Below are 25,147 nucleotides of genomic sequence, written 5' to 3'. Positions count from 1 at the left end.
AATGGTCTCCACACTTCTGGTTTTGTGAAACTTGAGTTATTATCACCTCTCCAGGCTAAGGGAATAGCAGGGAATGGGTATAGAGGAGGGGAACCAGGTCTGTGGAGGTGGTTGCTCAGCAAATGCTCATCCCAGCTCCAGGAATCCTAAACGGGTGAATTTCATTAAGCAAAAGCAACCTTTCAGTGCTCCCTAGACTAAACTGTGAAACATTTTTGAAAAGCATAAAATCCTTATTTATGGTAGGAATGTTTGAAATTCAAAAGATAAATGCCATTCGGAATACAAGCATGTTCTAGGTATCTAATGTGTCATGGGACACAGCTGTAATAACAGCCACTGAACCAGGGGCCTCTTTATATCATGTCATTAGTTGACTTGTTATAAGCCAATCTTCTAGCCCTTTTTATAAGGGCCACTGGGGTAAAAAATAAATATATCACGTATTGAACATCTGTGGGTCTGTCACAGGGCACCACTCATATCAACTTTCAAGCTGCATCTTAGGCTACACATGACACCCTTTAAAGAATGGTTCTCAACACAAGGCAATGCGGAATTCATTGGTCTTTATTTCCAAAGCAGGGCAAAGGAAATAAGAAGGCCTGAGCTGTGCCTTGAACAACACAAATAGCATCATTTTTCTAATTGTTTTCATAGTATTTTGAGTTTAAAGGCATATTGCACTCTAGGTAAGACACGCAAATTGTTAACTCAGGACAGAAATGCTAAGTGCTCAAGCCACTGACTTAGTAAGTTGCCATAATTTTGAGTTAGCATTGAAGAGCCCACTTTTATTAGCAGACAAGTCTGCCTGAGTCATTTTTAAAATAAACCTATCTTGTCATCTGAGAGGTTGTTTCTTTTATTTTTTTTTCCTTTGGTCAAATCAAAACTAATGCCAGTCACCTTTGAAAAGATACAGGAGAAGTGAATCAAATATTTGAAATTCCTAGGAAATCCTAGCAGTTATAAAATAGATTAGAAAAAAATCACAAACACCACTAATCTAAACAATGAAATCATTAACAGTCATAAGCATGAGTAAAGTTGTGAGAAGCTTATTTTGTCGAGAAGGCAAATGTAGAAGGAAAGAATGGTGTTGGGGGCATTTTCAACAAGATGATGCTAGGATGGTAATGATCAATCTGGGAAGGTACATTGTAAGGAATATGCTGATAGGTTAGACATACAGTTTGAGAGAACAAAAGAAGAGCTGAAGGACTCTAACAGCTTTGATCTAGATAACTGAATGGAGTGGTCATCATCACCTGAAATGGGATGGCCTGTGGATTACTGATCCCGTATTGGCAACTGCCAGCAAGGTAGTATTGGTAGGAACCAATCTGCTATTCAGTATTCCATGTTTACCCTCAGAGGTTAGTGAAAGAAGCTCAGTGGTACCAGGACACATATTTCTTATCTAATTAGTCACACATTTTGGGTGAGTGATATTAGTTTTCTTTTTATAGGAGTAAACTTTGTTCAAATACATTTCAGAGCAAAGCAATTGAGGCATGATTTAAGGATAGTATTAAGTCATCTGAGTCCTGGTGTTACACAGATGAAACAAAAATCCTAAAAGTCGCAAGTTTACTAAAAACTGGAACATGTTGGTGAATTGGAAAGACTCATGTTCAAATTCTTGTTAGACACTTAAGTTCTATAAGTGGGACTAGTAAACTAACCTCTTGACAAGAGTTTCTTTCTTTATAAAAAGGGGTAATGATGCCTACATTGCCGTGTTATTTAAGGCTTAAATGATACTTATAAAAGCCTAGTAGAGGATTTGCAAACACCTTGATACTCCATACTTGGTTGCTGCTTTCAAATAATAAATATTTTTATTTTGTACCCAGTCTACAGTTCTATCAGTCTCAACAAAAATCCAAACATATGCACAAATATGTGAGGTTGGACAATTAAGTTCATGACTTCATCCTAGAAAAAGTGCTACCCTACCTCATTGCTGGGTATCACTACGGTCATCTTTGAAGTACTCCCCTTGGCCATTGGTAACTGCAGTGATATTCAGAAATGAGATATGCAGTCCTTTCTAGAACAAGTTCGCTAACTTAATTGTCATACTTCACTCAGTGACAGCCCTGATGTCTATTCCAGAGAAAGAGTTCCAAAACTGCCTTGTGGGGTAGACTAATTGCTGGCATTGGTGGATAGCTTTCCCAGGAGAGTACATCAAAGGTAACCACAGTGATATTCAGCAATAAGGTCTGGAGAGCTTTTTCTAGGATAAATTCATGAACTGAAATGCCTCACCTTGTCTGCATATACAGCATCTAAGTCCCCGTAGTTCACCTAAATCTCAGCATTCATGTGCACAGATGGAAGTAAAACTCAATGGAAATCAATCATACCTCACAGGTACAGTGATCGCTATCAGGAGGTAGGCATGGATAACCCTGACTCAAAAGCATTACAAAAGCAGTACATCTAACCAAAACATCTGTATCCCTGTAACATTTTGAAATTAAAAAAGAAATGGTTCCTTACAGTAGAGAAAGGTTTACTAGCTGAAAATACATAACATATAAAAGATGACCTATAATACTCTAAAAATTATAGCATATAGTGGTGTAAAAACCAGTATTACATGTGAAATGCACATAAATTCTAAAAATAGTTTTATCCAGAAAGAGAGCTAAACCCGGTCTTCCCAGCAAGTGTGCATGTAGCTTCACCTAGTTAAAAAATGGTAGATGATTCCTTTGTATCTAAAATATCTGATAAATGTCTCTTTTTGAAACTCATTTCAATAATTTTTTCTTTAATAGAGAGAATGAATAATATCTTTGAACTTTTGCAAATAGGCACCATGTGTGACATGTGTGAACACAGATATCCTAACACATATTAGTGAAGTCGTACAATCTGACTTGCTATTATGCTATCTGGGCCGATTCCTGGCTGTGTATCTTCAGAACAACTATAATTCATGATTACAATGATTATTCTGAACATTTCTAAAATTTTGACATTTTCTTTATCTCCAATGAAGAGTTACCTTCATGATAATTATATCAATTATATTTTAGTTCATTCTAGTTTCACATGTTTCATATGGTGATTATCTAAAAGCTTGTACATTTAGAATATTTCATCCCACCTGGATAACAAAAAGCTTGATCAGTGAATAGGTTGATGAATGGAAAGAGAAAGAAAGGTTTTAAAATGATGTGGAGGAGTTCATGACAGCTCTAAACATTTATACTTGTCCCGTTATTTTAAGTCAGCATATTTTGACTAAATGCTTGTTATACACCAGATATATTCAGCTGACAGACTATTAAACTTCAGGGCTGCCATCATCTAATTTGGGTGTTACTTAATGCCTTTCATTTCTTTTCTTCTTCCTTTTTGGGACAGTATGAATTCTTTTTATTATTTTTTTCCTTTCATTTTCCTCTTTTTATTTAGCTTCATGTGTAACAGGTAATTTATTTTTTTCTCTCTTGTAGTAATTAAAAAAAGATAAAACCATTATACATAATTTGGTATTATCCGTGAACTCAAGATTAATCTGTTTTGTTGGGTGGCTTCATTGAAGTTTCTTGGCAGCTGGCCTCGCCTGCCTTTTCTTGGCCAAACCAATCAATTTCATGCTGGGTTTTTAAAACCTTTAAGATCTTCTAGACTGAGAGCTCCTTGAAGATGGTAACCACATCTTAATCATCGTTTTATCCACAGTACATCCAGCATAGTAACCTGTTCATGCTAAGTGCTTATTCAATGCTTAGAGAACAGAAAAAAGAATCATTCGAGTGTGTTATTTATTGCTAAAGAAAACCAAGGGTTATTTAAGAGTGTCTTTGATCTTTGAGAGTGTGTTTATTGCTGAATGTTTCAAATGTTTATTAAAATTATGTATTACCCAGTACTGGCCACTTCTCATATGGTATTAAACAGCCAGCACATACGTGCTACTTACATATTCATTTATTCTTATCTTTGCAACACCCCAGTGTGGATATAATCCTTATTTAACAGAGGAGATATCTAGGAGTAAAACTATTCAAGTTCAAATATTTCAGCAAAAAAGAGCAGATTTCTCTTCTTCGATCTGCTAGATTTTAGACGGACACTTTTCAACTTAACTCTTTCTAAAATTGCATATTCTTAATTGATACAAATATCAATGTACATACAAAGACACACACACATACACACAGAAATAGTAAGCTGTAAAACCTCATTGTTCGTCTAGCTGCTTCATATTAGGATTTGAATAAGGCCATTTATCACATATATCCTTATTATCACCATAATAAGAATTTATGAAAACAGCTTAGAATGTAGGCATATATTAAGTAAGATGGAGAGAAACTACTTTTTAAAGTTTTCAGAAATAAAAATGTCAAATTAAACCAAATTCTTCTACCAGATCAACTCAACTCAAGAAGGAGGTATGCTATATTCTAAGCCTGTTTTTTATTGGGAGTTGATGGGCCAGTGGGCACTATATATCAGATGTCAACTCTGAGAAGCCTAGTAAAATCATTTCAATGAAAAGGGAATAAAATGAGATCAAAATAGAAAGGTTTGTTCCCAGGCCCGCTGAAAATCTGCATAAACAAGTGCCACATGTACTCATTTTTAGAGGATATACCTAATAAGCCTCGCTACATACAGAAAGATAGACAAAGTCTGTCCACAGAGTAAATTTTAATGATGTGATGAATCAGACAAATGAAGTATATGAGGTACAAGGTGTTTCTTTAAAATATCCGTGGTATGCATAATTATTTTGGGGAGGACATTTAAAATTTTCTCTTCCAGTACTATAGTAAACTTACCGAAATAAATGTTTTTTTTAAGCCAATTAATGTTTTACTGATTAAAACTAAAAGGTATGGATTTTCTAAGTAATTTCAAAGTCTTTATCTCCTGTTACAACATAATCCTTGGTAAATGTTTCTCATTTTAGTTATTTATCTAGAGTGATTATTAGAGCAGTTTTTAAATTTCAGATTGATATGAGAATACAAATGTTTGGAGGTTACATTGTTTTAATTTCTAAGGTAAAGTCCAAGTTTTAGTGGAGCCCTTCACCCAGGGGGTGCACTGAACCCCCTCACATGGTGCACACTAGGTGAGATTCTGAGAATCCTCCTCCCTCCCCGCCTTCTCCTCTCCCTCTTCTCTTCTTAAAAACTGGTTTCTCTCTCTATATTTTTCTATTTCTTTCTTTAATCTTTGTAGATATCTTTGTTACTCATCCCTTTATTAGTATACCAGGTTATTTTATGTGTGCCTTTGGGTCTTGTCCTAGCCCAAGTCTCAGAGATTCAGAACAACATATTTAACTTTTTATCAGACTCTTGCAAGGGCAACTCAGTGCTTATACAAAGTGAAAGTATATACCTGAGTATGTGCGTGTGTGTGTGCAATGAACAAAGGAAGAACAGTCTGTTGATCGTTTTCACAATCATACATGCAACTCACCATTTTGAAAAGGTTTCAGGCCTAGGCTAAGCATGCAAAAGTAATGTGTTTCAGTGTTTTGACCTCAAGCATTTTAATATTTATTTATACCGGTATTTTTAATTTTAAAAAGGACTATATTTTCCCAGATTCAGGAAGATCAGCTTGATTATGCCAGAGACAGGGCACAAAACTTATTAAAGGACTTTCTCAGTCACATATGCTATCTATCATTTTATGCAATCTTCACAATTCATATGCACAAATTATTATCATATCCCTTTCTAAAAGGATGCAAAGATGCCAGTAGGTTTAGTCCAATAATTGCCTTGAATTCGTTTTATTTTTTTGAGACAGAGTCTCACTCTGTCACCCTGGGTAGCGTGCCATGGCATCATAGCTCTCAGCAACCTCAAACTCTTGGGCTCAAGTGATCCTTTTGCCTCAGCCTCCCAACCATAGGCACTTGCCACAATGCCCAGCTATTTTTTTTTTTGTGTGTGTGTGTGGTTGTTCTTCTTGTTTAGCAGGCCCGGGGTGGGTTTGAACCCACCAGCCTCAGTGCATGTGGCCAGCACCTTAACCACTGAGCTACAGGCACTAAGCCCTTAAATTCATTTTTAAATAAAATTAGGAATTAGTGCATAAACAAACCAAATTTTAAAATGCCAAAACTAGTCACCTCATTATGAAACAGCAGCCTCTGAATTTACAACTGGACTTTTGCTACTGTCCTGTTCCACTGCACCTTTCAAAGACCCTTTTCCCGGTCATATTTGTTTCTATTATAAATAAATAGTAGATTATTTTTCTAGAAGTAAATTATGCAATTTCCACTAACTTAGGCCCCTAGAATAAACTGGAAGAACACTTACAAATGACCTAGTCTAAGTGTTTAATTTCACAAAAGATAAACCAGAGCTACACTAAGTGACCTACTGTAAGGCCCATTCAGCGTGGGAACAGAGACCGCGTTTGCCTCTTCCGATGCACATTCCTGAGCTCTTCCCACTCAGTCACACGGTCCTTCTTCTCAATCTAATTCTTAGAGACAACTGTGATCAGAAGTAGATTTTTTTTTCCTGTTAGTTTGTTAAAATTAATTTTTGCCTTTTAAAATGATAGTGGAAAGCAGTGAGAGATTATATAGGAGGAACAAATCGTCAGGTTGCATGCTTTTAAGTTAACACTGCTTAATAGTAAAAAAAAATATTCCAAAGTTACTTTAGAAGTATGGAGGATTTGTGGTTCGGTTTTGCCAAGAAAGATTTCGAAACAATGTCTTCATAAAGCAATTCAGGTTATGAGTTCTTATTTGCATTGCTTGAATCACATACAATTTTGATCAAAAAAAAAAAATCACATCACCTGTGTGCCAGGCAGTCAATATTTTACTATAATCACCATTCTTATTTGGACATCTTCTTTTTAGTCCTACTTAAAGTTTATGCAAAGTCTCTTTTGTTGTGAGCTATAGGAAGAAGAATATTATAACAGAAAGCTGTGTAGTCATGAACAAGACATTGACTCATGTCCAGCCATAGAAGATAATTACGTAAGGGACTTTGTGCAGTGCTAATCATATCAAAACGAGTTACGTCAGTAATTCATAATGATGAAAAAGGGTACAACATGTGAAATTCTCATTTTTTGGCTTTGTTATCATTTTGCTTGGTCTACATGTTATAGTATTTCCTGGTCCCTGCATATAGTCCTTGTAATTTGGATACTTATTGCAACAATTTTCTGACAGATGACCTTATCACTCAAGGAAAATATTTTTTTTTTCCTGTTTGGTACCATATTGATAAAGTCAGAATCACTATTAACACTGAGATAATTCTTGTGGAGTTTCTAAAATATAACTAAGAATTTACGATTAAAAGTTCTGACCAGTGCTAGTAAGATACTTGCTTTTGAAAACAGAGCTGTTATCTTTGTAAATATTTGCATTTTCTAACTTTTCCATTGTTTAGACACAATGCAATTATTTCCTAGGGTCTGTACTTGAGTTACCCTAGAAGGGCAGAACACATTTAAAAGATAAAGTATTATTTTTCTGTGTTTCAAGACTAAAAATGTTTTCCTGTGGTGGGGGGGAGAGCAAGACAGATGTCTGCAAATCATCTTTTGCTCTTGGAAGAATGCAGTTTAATATGGGGCAAGTTAGTATCAAAGGCTATTTCTCACCTACTTTCTGCACGCTTTAGTTAACACCCTATTTCCTCCCCTCCTCGTAATTGATGTTCTTTGTCTTGTGAGCATCTTTTAGGAGAAGCCAGAATGAAAACCTTAATCGTACCCTTCCAGGCACATGTCTGCTCCATTAATGAGCTGTATGAAGGACCAGAAATAGACTGGACAAGGATTCAGTTCAGCTCTAGGAAGCCCCCTAACTGTCTTCGATCGAGCATGTACTGTATTGTTATGGCTTTAAGCTCATGGAAAGGTTTTGAGTAACTGTCAGGACAATATATGGTTTTGCTTTTGTTCAGCTTATTGCTCATTCTGCAGATACATAATATGCCTGGGTACCACGCCGTGATGGCTGAAAGGCATCATTAATGTGTTAAATGATGTGGAAGCCTTGGGACACTCTACGACACATCGCTGCAGAGTGATGTTCCCAGATGCACAGGTATCTGCCTCGACTAAACAGAAAGAAAGAGGCTAAATTACCACACAAGTAAAATGCACCACGTAAATTATAATGTACATATTCACTTGTAATCTCTGGTCTGGACTCAAACCACACTTGTGTTTTGAAAGAAATGAAAGGTTAAGACTTTGATTCTTTGGGTTCATTAATCATACAATGAAACAAAGGGAAAGAAAATGCATCATAGTGCATCATTGGAATCATAGAATCTCCACTATTTGGGCAGGTGATTTTTATTATGTTTTCAACTTTCTGATTCACTACACTGATTTTGAACTGCCTTCCCTCATGTTCTGGAAAAAATCATATAGATTCTTCTTGTGTCTAAATTACTTCCAGGGAGTACAATTATTTTGCAACATGCATTTGTATAGAGACAACAGCAGTATGTGGCCCCAGGTCCAGCTGAGCACCTTTTCCATTTTTATTTTGAAACATTTGCATCTTCAGAAATGCTAAAGCATGACATGAGGTATGACTTTTTCATATGCTATGTCTAAGTCCCAAGAGAACAAGGTGGTAAGGGAAATACATATCGGAATTAATAATACGGAGAATTTAAAAAATTTATCAAATGAAAAAAATCATTTGCCTTTTAGCCAAGTATTTGGGGGTCCATTTCAAAAAGTATATATTGTTTATTTAGGATTGTTCAAACATATCTAATTCCTTTTCTTCTAATGGATGCTGATATTTTATTCTGTAATCTAGCAGGCCGCAGAATGATGGGTGAGAAAGCTTTTAAGTCTTCTGTTGAAAGTGAGTACATAGGGGTTCTTAAAGACCCCAAACTGTATTGATCTCTTACAATTATTTTAGTAGCAAAGCTCTCTGGGTAATAGTCCCAGAATAACACAAAATAAATACATCAGGAAGACTAAAAATTATTGGACTTCACATTTATATGATGGGTGGCAATTTTCAACTGGAAGAAGGGGTTTGTCTAAGATGAAAAGAGAGATTTATTTCTGATGATTGAATTAAGTGAATGGCAGAGGCCATTCTAAAGCTGAGGATAGAAATGTTGTCATTATATCAAGTAATCTCTAAGATGCCATCCTTCAAAGTATAATTTAATGGAACATTCATAGAAAATACAAATAAAATTAAGTCATGTTCTCTTTGTTTTAAATGATAGTTTTATCTGGTGATTACTTTTGAATGAAGCAGCATTTGTAAAATTCCTAGAGTAGTTAGTATCAACTATCTAGACAATGTTAATAAATGTTGCTCATCTTTCCTGTCATAGTTTTGGATCCGTCCTGAGGGTACAACAAATAATTTATTTGTTCATTGTAATGGATAGGAAGTATTTTATAGAAAGAAAATCAGAGAGAGCAGAGCATTGATTTGTTTTTGCTGCATGGATATTAGTGAAACAACTAGTGAAGGTTGATTAATATCTGCAAATCATATCATACTACAGAAAATGTTAATGTCCTAACTTTTACAAACATTTTAGGTTATACAAGAGAGTTATTTTTTTCAGGAAATTATCAATGTTTAGGAGTAAAGGGGCATAGTATCTGCAAGAAGTTAAGAAATAATGGAGTGGGTGAGAGAGAGAGATGGGAGAGAGAATGAGAAAACAGGTGTGAAAAAATGTTAATTTGGGAGAAATCTGGGTGAAAGTGTATGGGCATAATGTGTACTACTGTACTATTCTGTAACATTTTCATACATGTGAATAAATCAAATTGTGTGGTGAAATTTGCACACAAGCATGCAGAATTCCAATAAAAAGTGGCCAATTCACTCAGAAGTTTGATCTCTTGATGAAATGTTGAAAAAGCTTCTTGGATCTCAGTTGATTCAGCAGTGAAATGGGGGCAGAGGTGGACCTCAAAACTCCAAGTCCCCATAAATTCTCTTTGAGGGTCCTTTATTGAGCTCTGAGATCATTACACACTACAGGGCAGTTAAACAGGGCAGAGTCTGTCATGGCAGTTGAGAATAAACAGAGACAGATAATCCACTAGAGGAACCAGTGCTTCAGTCCAGAGCCAAAAGATAAATGTACTCATTCTAAGTAGAAAACAAAAAGTAGCAACTGAAGGCGAGTTATAACATGGAAGATTTTTGTTTTGAAATCTGTGGTTCTTTCTCCACACATTTGAGTGATGGAGTCACAGATACGATCTTTATATGGGGACCGAGCTTTTTATCTCACTGGCATACTCTGTGCAAGTATTGAGAGCTGAGAACTAATATCCGAATTTACAACATAATCCTCTGCCATTTAGAAGGTGCCTTATCATGTGGTCATCGCGTGACTTTTACAATGTAATCAAGAGAAGAATCAACAAATTCAATCTCACCAACTAAATTAAAAAGAACACATTCAGGTTTCCCCTTTATGTCCATGTCAAAGGCAGCGAGACCAGGAGAGATGTAAGCGCTGCAGCCCCGGGTCTGTCACAGCCGTACCCTTCCAGTGTTAGGGGGCTCATTTTTCAAGGCTACCAGTCCATTAACCTTCACAAGAACAAAAATAAAGCAAAACAAAGAAACACTCCCAGTAGAAATGGCATTGCTTCTAATCGTGCTTATATATTATACCCTGGAGATTTAAAGATGAAATGGAGACCTCTAACTCCCCAGGCACACAAAACAATGCAGACACCCTGAAATAAATATACAAAAGGCCTGATGGTGAATACTGTAAATGAATGTGTGATGTAAAAAAAAAAAAAAAAAAAAAATGGGGGAGTGGGACTAAGGAGAGTAACTCATATCAACTCATATCAACCCTGCTGAATCTCCTAAGCTGTGATTTGTAACAGGGACGGTCAAAGCATCAACCTCATTTATTTTTTAACGTCTCGGCCTGCTCTCCATTGCCACTCTACCTAGATTCATTCACTGTATATATTAGGAAGTATTAGTTTCCTGATAAATGCATTGTCAGAAAGGCAGAGGGGAATGATAAGATAGGAAATAAAGAGCTCGTGCTTGTTTTTATACGTTTCTGTTTGACTTAAGAGATAATTATAACACAGATTGATGCTCCTATTTTAAACAAGGTAGTAAATCAGCTTGAAATATAGGACTTGGAAAAGCCATTTGCCACATCATTATAATTTCTTAAAATTCCTGTGTTCACTGCCTATGAGGAATGGATAATCATGAGATATATAGCAATAGCCTTACAGGACTCATATAATTTTTTTCACAGAAGACAGTTAAATAAACCTGTTATAAATTTTGAAATGTCATTAATTACAAAGTTTCATTGCTTTATTAATTGAAACAAAGCGAAAGCATATGCTGGTTGGTCGGGGATCTAGCTTCTGATGGGAGAAATTACAGATTCAGTAAGCAAGATTAAAGTAATGATTTAGTATACATCATTCAAAATTCATGTCTTTTCCACAAGTTTATTTGTAACTATAGAAATGTAAAAGAATAGGCTTTTCATCAATATAGTACAGATCAGCAGAAAAATAAGAGCAAGAGAGAGATCTGGAATCAGAATGCTATGTACATGAACACAGATGGGCTTTGCCAAGAGTTATATTCAAAATATCCTTCACCAGGCATGGCAGGGACAGGGCCCTCTATAGACTCTTATGCCAGGATTTATCCCTTTAGAGCTGGATTATCTGAGAATGAGGGTAGACCTGAGATACAGAGCATAGGGGCTGCTCAGAGTACTTGAGAAACTAACCAGTATAGATGCATTTCTACACTCGCCTGCAGAAGTACATAGAACTACTTCCCACCAGTAGATAAATAGTTGGAAATATTAATAACCAATAGTCATACTGGTGCACGCCCACATCTTGAATGACACTTACTGTGTGTCTGTGGCAGTTGAACTGCCCTTCCTGAGCAAGCCAGGTGAGGGAAGCAGATGTGGTATGTTTTTTGGCTAGCTATTCTTTCAGCTGGTGGGAACATTTAGTTGTCTCTGCTTTCCTTTGGCCTACAGCATCCAGGACACATTCTGATAGCCTCAGAGCAAAGAGTAATCCTCACTAGAGACCAGAGGGCCTTCCATAATTTAAGCCAAATGCCAACCAGAAGCCCAGTTTGCCCTCAATCTTGACTTCCAGCTCAGGGGTGCGCTCTCCTGAGAGAGGACTAGAGAATCTCTAGCTCCATTTAGTTAAACCATTCTCCGAGTGGCATCCTGTCTCTTTCTTTCTTCCTCTTTTGGCTCCAGTGTTGTTTGTGTATAAATAATACAATAATATCTCTGAATTGAACTGTTTGGAATGTCATCCTAACAGTGGCATTTTGTAGCAACAGTTAAGTACAACAAAAATATGCATATCTATCAACTTAATTTTATATATGCTATGTTGATTACAATAAAGGTGTTTATTACACATGTATCACAATATTGATATGGTTGCCACATCTAAAAGGAACATCACTTGTGTGTAAAGTATAATCCCATCTGTATGTGTGTAAGACTCAGAATTAAAACCCTATACATAAAATCCATAATTAATCCACATACAGGATTTAAAGGATGATTGAAATAACATGTTTTACTAACAGTAAAAAAAAAAAGAGAGAGAAAAGTTATGGATATAAGACAAAGAAAGGTGAGATAGTTATATGTTTGTTTAATTTTTTCATTTCATGTTGAGGGGCCTTTGTTTTTTGCCTCCCAATGTAGACTTTCTTTTTAATTGAGGAAAGATTACCAATAGAAAATATGGTTGATAAAATCACCTAAGAATTCATATTAGAATTTTTTTTAGACCAATGATTCCAATTTTTTTCTATTAAGACTTATTTTTACTATACTTCTCCCAAAATCCATATTTTGAATTTTTAATACAAGCAATATATATCAAATGATAATGGTTTATTTTCTTATTGCTAAACAAGCAGAGATTTGTTAATTATCAGAGTTATAACATGCAGAGTTTCTAAGGACCATAAAATAACTGAATAATTGTATAAAAAATCTAATTTTTACTAATGTAAAGACGTTTATCATTTTAAGTATCCTACTCAACATTTTCAAAGCTAACTTTCAGTCAGTGCCTGCTAAGTTCTTTGAAATATAAAAATGTTCCAAGGAGCCCTGTAACTACTATCTCAGGTCCCCAAATATTTAAGGAATCCAAATTGGGACGTGATTGAGTACAAAGTACTGCAAAATCACCCAACAAATATGGTTTATTCCTAATTGAAAAATTAAATTGAACTATTTAGAGTATCATAACTGTCTAAATGTGACATAAGAGAAAATCCTGGGACTCTTTCAAATCTTTTTTTTTCCTCCATCCCTCCTTTCCACTTGTCATCCAAACGATTATCCGAAGTTGGTATGGCAGGGGTCAGTAGGATTCAGTGTGTACTCACCAGCCTGATTGGTTGTAATGCTGACTGCAGCAAACTGTCTTGGTGGGGAGCTCAGCTCTGACACCCCGTTAATAGCGTCAACCTCAAAGGTGTAGTTAGTGTGTGCCAAGAGGTCTGTCACTGTCACCGTGGTGTTGGTGAGTCCGAACTGTCGAGGGAGGAAGCGGACATTCGGGCTGCATGGCTCACACTGTTTTACATTCCACCCACACTTTTTACATATGATGTTGAAGGTAACATCTTTCCGGCCTCCTGTGTCCAGGGGCCAACTCCAGTCCAGGATGACCGAGGTCTCGTTTATATTAGAGATAACATTTCGTGGTGCAGATGGAGGCCCTGCAAAGTAGTTCAACAAAGATTAATGAGCCTCACTTCTGTTTTCTACTAAAGGGAAATAGATAATTTACAATGGAACCAAAAGAGGTAAATAACCATCCTGTCTTTATTATCTACTTTTAATTCATCCATAGGGAATTCATGAGATTATGGACACATGGATTCAAGGGTACTGTCCTCCCTAAGCTGTGAATGGGGGAGTTCTGACTCAAGGGGAAGAGGACATTCACAAACTCCAACCAAGAATTTATCTCTATGTTTAAATACTCCTGTGAATATTTATGAAAACTTTGGTATTAGTTTTATAAATCTTAGTTCTTTTTCCCTGTGACCTATGACCAACTTAGAGCAAAAGGGAATAGAAATGTAAAAACATAAATCCTCTGCCTATAACCTCCTATATCCTGTCAAATGTAATGCAAGGTCTAAAACAAGACACAGAAAATGTTCTTTCTTTCTTGGGGTTGCATTGCAGGAAGTACTTTGAAATACAATTCATTTTGTGTGATAAATGTTGCACTTGGGGGAGCCAAGCATGGAAAATGAAGCAGAGAAAGCTTTCAATTTGCACATGGATAACAGAAGGAAATGGGCCAAATGCTTTAAAAAAAAAAAAACAAAAAAACCACAAACACAAACAGCACAATAACCAGAAGAAAACCCAAATCAAAGCAAACATGGAGGCATGGGTTGCAGCAAAACTACTCACGGGTACAAGCCATGGATGGAGGGTCTTTGTCTGCTCGGAAGTAATTATTCTCACACCTGCAGTTCATTGAACCATCTTCCTGAGTAGAACTGTGAGGTGGGCACTTAGCACACTTCAGATTACCATCCAAAGCCTTGTAGAAACCTGGTCGACAAGCTACAAAAAAAAAAAAAAAAGGATTTCAAAAATCTGTAAAACAGATTTCAGTTTGCTAGAACATGAATTCATTATGAATAAAAATCCTTTTCTCTTCCTAGAATTTACAGAAGCAAATAATATGGCTTAGTGTAATTTTTCTACATATATGTTTGAATTTGCACCAAATGTTAAGGAAAAAAAAAAAAACCCACAAGATTTAGATTATTTTGGCACTAGAGTATGATGAAATTTCCAGCTTGTGTTTTCACAGCTTTACTTGGCATTGGACTATTTGTGGGGAAAATAAAGCAAAACCATGTCACCATGTAGTCATTCCCTTTTTAAAACATGATGCAATGTGTATACTATTTGTATTGCAGCTAGCAGCCTATTACACACTGACTCGTTTTCTAATTGCTCTACGTGTGTACAACTACATTCCGCAAATTATAAGCAACTGAAGGAGGAAATCGGGGCTTCCCGTATATTCAAGGTTCTTGACATATGATTTTCATGAGTTATAATTTTTTCTGGCTTGACAGTGATGTTCTGTAACTTCTACGGCAATAGCCTAAAATAAAGATATGAGTATGGTTTTGTGTCAGTATCTGAAATACATAGAGATGCACAGTATTTAAACTGATATCCTTGTGAGTGGTTACTAGATTGAAGCTCTTCTAGTAAATCTATGTTCTCTTTCTTATGTCTATCCGTATCTCTACATGACATGAGTTTTCTAAATCCAGGAGGGTGATTTTCAAGCATTGATTTTTCAGTTTACCATTGAGTGTTCAGCATTTCTTTACTGTTTTGACAGAGATAGGTCTCACTATACTATTTTCATTCAGTCTGATGGTAAATTCGAAATGCTGAATTATTTCATCTGATTCAGTTTCATGAAAACATTGACAACTGAAATCATAGTAAAAATTCTAACAAGAAGCTTCTCGACATCCCTGCGAAGAAGGAATTCGGGCTCTAAATTTTAAATTTTGTCCATATTATCTTTGAAAGTGAATGTTTCTAAACCTCTAAAACTCAATTTCAATGCTACACTGAGATCCGGTGCCTTAAAACACTTACATATATAAAATAGACCCTACAGATTGTATTTGAATTTCATAATTTTCTTATAGCAACTCCCTAATGTACATATAGGATTGTTTGCATTCAGGTAAAACCTATGTGGGCACGTCTTAATTTTTATGATCACTAAATGCTTTTGAAAAAGAAAACATTTTATATATAGTGGAATACTTTCCCACTGAAAGTTTCTTGAAGTAAAATAAGAGAAATACACTGTCAAGAGCAACCATTACAATAATGTAAAACGATAGCAATCATTATTCAAGTCTTGCTGTTCCAACTGCCTACTAAGAATGGCTGCTCCAGATCATTTTATCGTTGATCATTTATGGAACAACCGTGGTTTCACATTGAGATCCCTTCCAATCAATCCTACTGCCCTAACCAAACATGGATTAAGAATGTAAGCTTTTTAGCATTGTCCTTAAGCACCAGTTAGGAGCTGCTATTCATGTCTCATGCCATATTTCCTCGTGGGAAAATGATATAAAGTACGTATATAAATAAACTCTATGCACTTAAGTTCTGGTTTCAATTTAGTTCATCATAGAATGCCTTTAAATTTGTAAGAGGGTATAGCTGAGTCTTTAAAACATTACGTTGCAGTACTCTGATGTACTTTGTTATTTGTTTGCTTGTTAGTTTATCTGAGTGTTTCTGTTTGAGGCTTTCATGGTATTTACGATATTTGGCATCTAAGTATTCATTAAGCAATCATTTCTTGTTAATATTATAAATTGTTATACTATGTGATACTTAAGACAGTCACATAATCACTTTTTAGCTATAGCACAATTTATCAACATCTTAAGGTAGCTACAGTTAATAAATCTAAAAAGTAAGCATATGACTCAAAAGCGTCACTAGGATTTACCTGATTATGATTAAATTGTAGTTTTAGAGATGGTAATACTAAAAGATTAGGTAGGCACATGTACATAAGTTTCATAGATATTGTCAGGTATCTATTCGTGTTTAGGGTTTTTGATAGCCATAAAGGCTGAAATTCTGTCCACACCAAAAGGGCCCTTTCAATCAAGAGTGGGTGGCAGGCATTTAACACAGAGCACATTGAGCAATCTCTCCATTCTTACTAGCTGTTTAGAAGAGAATTCATAGAAGCTCCATTTGAGAAGAATCATAAAAACATAGCAAGAGGTGGCTGGTAAGAAGTATAATTAAATACACAAATAGACCAACATGAAAGACAAACTATTATACAGAGGAATGTGGCAACTGCTGTTAATTATGTACCCAATATCCACACTCTGCTTCCTGCTTGCTAACAGAATCCTCATTTTGCTCAGAATTGAATCCAGACAATTATTATCTCACTCAGGCTTCTGTGCAGCTAGAGATGAATGGGCAAACTTATATTTAAAAAGATGATTAAAAAACAGAGAAATGATTCTGATAAAAGTCTTTAATATGCAGCTCTCTTTTTTTAGGAAGGTTGTCCACAGTCAAATACAGCCACTCATAGATTATTCCAGCCTTGATAATGGGTATATTGGCCAAAATAGTAGCAGTTTACATGTGATAATGAGTTACAAACCAAGAAAATCAGAAGGATGTGTAATCTTGTACTTGCTGACCCGCAAACACCTATGTCAAGATTTTAGAAAGGTAACACCCTCTCTGCAACAATCTGTACACTTTTTTCTCATTCAAGTATTATTGTATAGGCTGAAGAAAGTTCCACATATAAGAAAAAATTCATGTTAAGTATAGAAAGTAGATAAGTTCATATGTTATCTTTCCTTTCATTATTTAAAAGAAGGCCTGGTAAGCTTATCAGAGAATACCAAAACAACAACACAAAACAAAAAACAACGATAATAGAAAACCAGAGTAAACAAGAAGTGTGGACAAGTAAATACTAATTTAGATTTCCCCAGTGGCAAGTTTTAAAATAAAAAGCCCCAGGTAAATAGCCCCAATCTTTCATGACATACACCACAATTAATGTCAGTCCTTGCTAAGGTGGATGTATACATGTTACAAAGCTGCTGCGAAAATGACAGAGTTCAGATTTACATTTTTTCTTCAGGTAACCCAGTAGTAAATGTTCTTATCAGTGATACACCAGTAAAAAAATATTTCGACCTCAGGATAGTAAAAGTAAAGAATGATTAAACAGTTTAAAATCTTTTAAGTGGAGGAAAATTGTCATTTTTTTTTTTGTGTGGTCCCACAGATGTTTACTTCCCTCATTACAAAAAGATTTTTAAACAAGAAAAATATGGCAAAAACTGTCATCTTTGATTTCATTTTAATAAATCAAAGTAGTATAATCCGTGAGTCTAAATGAATGACTATTCAAAAATGGACCATAGCACATCCTCTACGCTACTAGATGGCATCATGGATTTGCTTGGAACCAGACTTATTAATAGAATGTTTGGATTCCTTTATTCACCCTTCATAAAACAAATGTATTTGTCTCCTAATATGACCTAGATATTTACTCTAATCTGAATGTTTTCATTTCCCCAAAGTTCATACACTGATCTGCTGTTAGTTCTTTAAAGTTTCTCAATACGGTTTTCCGTAGAGGTTGTAGTAATTTGCAGTCCCACCAACAGCATATAAGCTTTCCTTTCTCTCTGCATCCACCCTAGTATCTATTGTTTTTGGACTTTTTAATAAAAGGCATTCTAATAGGGATGAGGTGATATCTCACTGTGCTTTTAATTTGCACTTCCTGGATGATTAATGATGTTAAGCATTTGTCATGTTTTCTGACCATTTGTCTGTCTTCTTTTGAAAGCTTCTGTTCATGTCTTTTGCCCACTTTTTGATGGGGTTTGACTTTTGTTGTAGTTGTTGCTGATTTGCTTGAGTTCTTTGTAGTTTCTGGTTATTAGCCCATATCAGATGTACAGCTTGCAAATATTGTCTTCCATTTTGTAGGTTGTCTTTCTGCTCTGTTGATTGCTTCCTTACTTGTGCAGAACCTTTTTAATTTGTTCAAATACCATTCATTAGTTTTTGTTATTGCTGTCATTGCCAGTGGGGTTGAGGGGTCCCCCTGTTTTTAATGAATTCATCACATAGGCTGATATCTTTCAGAGTTTTTCCAACTTTTTTTTTAGAATTTTTATGGTTTCATACATTACATTTAATTTATTTTTTCATTGTGAACTAATTTTTGTGAGTGATGAGAGATATGAATGCCATTTCATTCTTCTACATGTAGATATCAAATTTTTTAGCACCATTTAGTGAATAGAGATTCTTTTCCCTGATGTCTAGTTTTGTCTGCTTTGTTAAAGATTATATGGCTATATGTGGACGGTTGAAGCCTGAGTTTCTATTCTGTTTCATTGGTCTGTGTCTCTATCTTTGTGTCAATTTGATGCTGCTTTGGTTTACTATAGCCTTACAGTATAGTCCGAAATCTAGTAATGTGATGCCTCCAGATTTGTTCCTTTGGCTTGAGGTTGTCTTGGCTGTTTGCAATCTTTTCTGGTTCAAAGTGAAGCCTGAATTATTTTTTCTGTATCTTTGAAATATGATATTGATATTTTGGTGGGGATTGCATTGGATATGTAAATCACTCTGGGTAGTATGATAATTTTAGCCTGCCATTTTATTCAGTATCTCACTACTGTGTATTTATTCAAAGGAAAAGAAATCATTTCATCAAAAGGACACCTATACTTGAATGTTTATTACAGTACCATTCATAATTACAAAGATATGGAATCAACCTAACTTCTCATCAATTTGTGAGTGGATTAACAAAGTATGTATATGTATACTGTGGAATACTAATCAGCCATGAAGAAGGATGACATAATGCCTTTGCAACAATTCATTGTCGTAAGTGAAGTATCTAAAGAATGAAAAAACAAATACTACACGAACTCATTATTAAATTAGAACTAAGTATAGACCAGAAATGTGCCTAGAGGGAAGTAAATATTAATGCATTATCAAGAGGGGGAAGGGAGAAAGAGGAGATAGGCAAAAACATATCTAATGGGTATAACAAATGCTGTATGAGTAATAAGCACACACATAACCATGACTCAAGCATTATAAAAGTGATCCATGTATACAGCCAAAACTATTTGTACCCCCATAATACTTTGAAATTAAAAAGAAATTCATATGTTGAACCCTAATAACCAGTGTGATGGTGTTGGGTTGTGGAACCTTTGGAAAGTGATTAGGTCATGAGGGCACAATCCACATAAATAGGATTAGTTACATTTTAAGAGAAACTCCCAGAGAGAGGCCTTATGATCCTTTTTACCATGTGAGGACCTAGCTAGCAGGTCCATCTCTGAGCCAGGAAACGAGTCCTCACTGGCTACTACATCTGCTAGCACCTTCGTCAGGGATTTATCAGCCCTTAGAACTGTGAGAAATAAATTCCTATTGGTCATGAGACACACAGTTTATGATGTGTTGTTACAGCAGTCAAAGCAAGGTAAGAAACTTATTCTTTTTCTTTCTACAGTAATAAAAATCACAATCCTGTTTTTTTGTTTTGTTTTGTTTTTGCAGTTTCTGGCCAGGGCTGGGTTTGAACCCACCACCTCCTGCATATGGGGCTGGTGCCCTACTCCTTTGAGCCACAAGCGCCACCTACAATCTTGGTTTTTAAAAAGGAGACCAATTTCATATAGCACAATTACTTTAGAAATTCACTTGAGAATTCGAGTTGTAAGACACTTTTCTATGGAGCATTTATGTTATCCTCACCAAGAAATTGCCTCATTTTTTTTTTTTTTTCATTTCAATACTTCAAGGTATTTTTAGCATGTTAGAGGAAAAGTCCTGGACTAGGAAAGAGAAGATACAAATACTTGATCTAGTATTTTCTACCAAATAGATGTTTTTTTTTTCAGATTCACTGATCAGGTATCTTAAAACTTTAAGGAGGTGGTTATAACGGTGACTTTCTCTTTTATAAATAACTCTGAGGTTCCATTTTTAGGAGTCATGTATTCCCAGGTGAGATCCTGAGCATAACAGAGATGGGAATTACTTTCTATTCATTTCGTATGCTCTGTGTCTAGCACACTGGCCAGCAATGAGAAGTTGATGAGATGCATTTTTTAAGAGAATGATTAAATTGACTGTCTCTCAGGTCTTTAATTTTCTAATTTATGAAATGACAGGTGTTGACTAAATTGTCTCTAGAGCCTTTTCAGGCCCAGACAGTTTAAAATGTTAATACTTTTTATCACCAAATCTGTAGAATTCTGATTACTTTCTAAATAAAGAAGAAAGAATAAAGTATCCTCATATTTATCACTGCCTCAAGGATTAAAATTACCCATTGATAATAAACTCATATACCACAACAAGACAAAGAAATTAAGTTCTCTCCTCACTTTAAAAAAAAGAAAAGTACATTTGAAAAAGAAATTACAGATGTTGCAGTGTTTTCCTATATCACAGCAGTAATATTCAAAGTGCATATCTACTTTATGGTTTGATGAATTGAGAGATAAATTGACTGTCAAACAAATAATTCCCTTTATTATACTTTCATCTCAACCAATAATAAAACACAGTAAAACTATATATATTTTTCTTGCAATTAGATACAGTAAAAAGCTTAGAAGTTTGGGAATCTCATGGAAATCTATGAAAATAAAAAATCAAATTTGATAATATGAATCAAAATATTAATATTAATTATGTTTAATTTTTAAAATATAGGTTAATATAGTTTTTTTTCTTTCTCTTTTAATGACGAGAAAAATAAGCACATTGTTGCAACCAATATAAATACGATTTAAAAGAGAGTACATTTCTCTCCTATTAATCAGCAGTGGGTATTTCTTTGTCTTTTTTCTTGCTAATCTGCCTTTAGATATTCTATTTTTAGTGCTGAGTTAGTGGAGATATGTTTGTTCATTCATTTACCAACCTCCACATTTATTGAAAAAAAAAAAAAAGAAAGAAAAGAAAACCAGAATGGGCCACAGTGAAAAAATAGGATAAATCCTTTCCCAAATGTTACTTTTCTATTGATAAAAACTAAAAATATGAGTAAGATAATAGAAGGAAGCCAAAATAATACCAAATTTTTGTGGATGAATGTCAAATATTTTGGGAACCTGATGATTCTATAATTATACAGGGGAAACAATAAAGCAGGAACTGAACATTGTGGGCCCACAGGAGGGTAAAATAACAAACTGGAGCTCTGAAAAATGATAAAGAAAAAAGTATGGAACAGGCAGTCTTATAAGCATTACCTATACAATGAATAATAATTATGAAAGAGCTTCAGGATAGAATCTTGGCTTCATTCCCAAAGCACAAAACACATTTTTCCTCTGCATTGTAATTGATGACTTTGTGCTGGGCTGATACAGAGAATGGGTAAAGTTACCATAGTGAAAGCAAAACAAATGCACTTGGTAAACCATGGTGGCTACTGTTGAAAGAAAGAAGACAGCCTTTCAATTGCAAAGTGAATTTTGTCTGCAGTTGACTAATGTGGTTGACTTTTAGAAGAAACATGGTCCTAATTAAGGGTTAAAAGGCTCATTTCAATTTGAATTAACATTAAATTAAAAAATAAAGCTGTTGGTAAAGAGGGGTCTTTTAGTATTCAGACCTTACTTCGGAACACATACAGCTATATTACCAATTCCCAGCCATAAACACAAACTAATGACTAGAACCAGCACTGACTAAACAGATGATTTCCTGGCCTTGCAATTCCAGGCCTGACAGGGTCTATTTGCCTGTACAAGGTCAAAGCAACTGTTTATTCCCAAAATGAGCTGCACTCCACAATCTTACAGGAACTCTATTCTTTGCCATCTGAATAGAGGTACAATGCTGTGAGGCAAGGCCTAGGCATTTCAATACACTGGAAGTGGCTACATTCAGTCATTAAACCTGGCCTGCACTGTGCAGCATTTACAAAGTGATCAAGTGTTTCCTTCTTCTGTTCCTTCCACTGTTCAATAAAAAAGGCCTAAGGCAAAATGCCACCACACCATTAAACACAACAGAATCAATCACAATCTAGTATGGTTCAAAGATAGCTTAGTAACAAGACTTTATTGTGTTTGTTGTTGCTCCATCAGATTTAGCCAGACAGGTGCCAGTAATACTGAAATATGTCCAATGTGCATTCAGTACAAAGAGAATGCTAAAATGACTTCTGGCCCTAAGGATTCTGTTTTGCCAGTTTTTCAGTTGTCTACTTTCAAGTAAGAACTGGATGTCCTAAAACTATCACTAATCAAGTTTTTCGATTCTTAGTTATCAACAATCAGAGAATGAGATCATTTGATATAAATATGTATGTTATGAGCAGGTAATTACAGAAAGAGAGAGATGGGGAGGGGGAGAGAATGGAAGAAAGAATATTACATATGGATATTATTACAGTGCCTGTTAAGATGCACATGTCCCAAATCTATACCTAGGGAGTATTAGGAGGCAGCCTGGAGAAGCTTTTCAGAATAGTACCGGAAGTTCTCTTCAGGCCAGAATATCACTGGAATGTCTAGGAAAACTATTTCTAGGAAAGGATTTTTGGAGAAGCAAAATAAATCACTTCTGTATCTAAATATTCTCTTACTATAAATTAGCATTTCCCAGGCAGCTTTGGAATCAAAACTAGAACATAAGGATTAGTTACCAATGCCAACCAATACTCACCCCTGTAACTTGATTAGAAGAATTGACTCACCATCATAAATTTAATTTTGGAGCACACAACATCACCCAGATTAGGAGTCTGAGATAAAAGTCATGAAAACCTTAGCTGCCTTAATTTCCAAATGGCCTATTTTACATGAACACAGAAAGAACACTTGTGTGTGTATCTGTTCAACTACACAAAGACATGGGCAATGATATTAATAGTACTGGCAAATTAGAAAAAAGTGTAATCACCTAAATTAGAAAAACAGTTAAATAAATTATAATATGTTTGTACATTTTCATAAATAAATTATGCTATTCTTACACATTTGCATGTTGAAATCTCTATAAAAATAGGTTCATATTATCTTTTTAGGGGAAAAGCAGGATCAAATAATCTTTATGTAATGATGTTTTTATAGTTTACCTGTACTTTCATATTCATCAAACATGAACTTTATTGCTTACCTCATGAAGAACATAAACATTGCAAAGTCTTAGAAGTGAAATTATTGTACATACACAATACAACTAAAACATTTTAGTCTATGAATGTGTGTGTCTTTTTCTAATTTATGCTTTGGGTGCAGATACATGGAGTTACATCTGTGGATGTACACAACTAAATTCCATGCTACATGTGAGACTAAAACTCACACAACCTTATCTTTCCCCAGTCCTGCGTACACGCACCTGGGCACAGACTTACCAAAGTTTTTATCAGCTCTTGATTCTGTTTTACTGTTCTAGGAGTTTCCTTTTTTTCTTCCTTAATCTCACCCATATGAATTTCACACGTTTGAGCTCAAGTACCACGATTACAACCGCACTTGAGGAAATTTATACAGAAAATAACATAGATTTTAAAATACAGGATTTAATTAAAGCTCATACAATGTATAAAACTCAGAAGGAAACTAAAATTTCTGTGAGTGTTCTAAGATGCAATACAAAATATTTGCTCTCTTGGTTATATTGTTAATTATTAACTCTCCAAAACAGAAGATGACCACTTAGGGTTTTGAGGAATGGTGATAACATTGAATTTTATTAGAAATCCTTTAAATTGGCTTTACTTTCTTAGATAAGTTTATTATATAGTAATATCCATTGGATTTTTATATTTTAATATTTATTAGAATTACTCATGTGATATTATTGGTAAAAAGTCAATGGATTTAAAATAAACCTATGGTGGATCATTTACATATTATTTACTTAATTATCACATAATGTTAACAACTAGAAAAGGTTTAGCACTTAAAAGTATTCAATATTTGAGTAATTTTGTAAATAACAGTTATCTAAAAGGTTACATAGAAAAATAAAATAAAATGAGTTAGTGTAATTCCAGTGTCTTTTAAAATTATTTTTTAATTTATGACAAATATTTATTCTAAGGTAGAAAGGGGATATCTATTCAAAGTATTCTCAGATACATTCACAAATGGATAAGAATGAATTTCACCAGGAAGAGATAAAAACCATCATAACTGAATACTCAAAGGATCAATAAAACTGTTACCTAAATGAGTCTTTCATAACAACAGCAACCAATAATCTTTTCTGAAACTATTAAGAAACACATATATGTTGGCATTTTGTAAAACAACATGTCTATACACAGTATTTAAACTTCAAATATAATGAGTTTTCTTTTATTCAAGAAAAAATATTTTTCTATTTGCATAAGAACAAACTTTTTCAAGGAGAAAACAATCTCTACAAAGATTCAAATGTGTATGTCTACTCTATTTGTATGTAAAAAATACAAAATATAACCTCTACCCCCATTATGCTAGAAAGAAATTCCCTAAGTATATAGAAGA

General features: G+C 34.8%; 1 protein-coding gene across 3 annotated transcripts in view; it reads right to left on the bottom strand.

Moving 5' to 3' along the window:
* EPHA3 (EPH receptor A3) overlaps window positions 1-25,147 on the bottom strand; it is a 335,385-nt gene that overhangs the window by 97,711 nt on the left and 212,527 nt on the right. For all 3 annotated transcript variants that reach the window (XM_003783935.1, XM_012801561.1, XM_012801560.1), the window contains exons 4-5: window positions 14,466-14,621; window positions 13,421-13,756 (exon numbers count right to left, since the gene is read on the bottom strand). In XM_003783935.1, the coding sequence (XP_003783983.1) occupies window positions 13,421-13,756; window positions 14,466-14,621 (492 nt within the window). The remainder of the gene's footprint in view (window positions 1-13,420; window positions 13,757-14,465; window positions 14,622-25,147) is intronic.

The sequence above is a fragment of the Otolemur garnettii genome, unplaced genomic scaffold (assembly GCF_000181295.1).
Source record: "Otolemur garnettii isolate 467f Iridium unplaced genomic scaffold, OtoGar3 scaffold00009, whole genome shotgun sequence".
Classification (NCBI taxonomy): Eukaryota; Metazoa; Chordata; class Mammalia; order Primates; family Galagidae; genus Otolemur; species Otolemur garnettii.
Note: the sequence above shows the minus strand (reverse complement) of the source record. Positions and strands in the feature narration are given on the sequence as shown.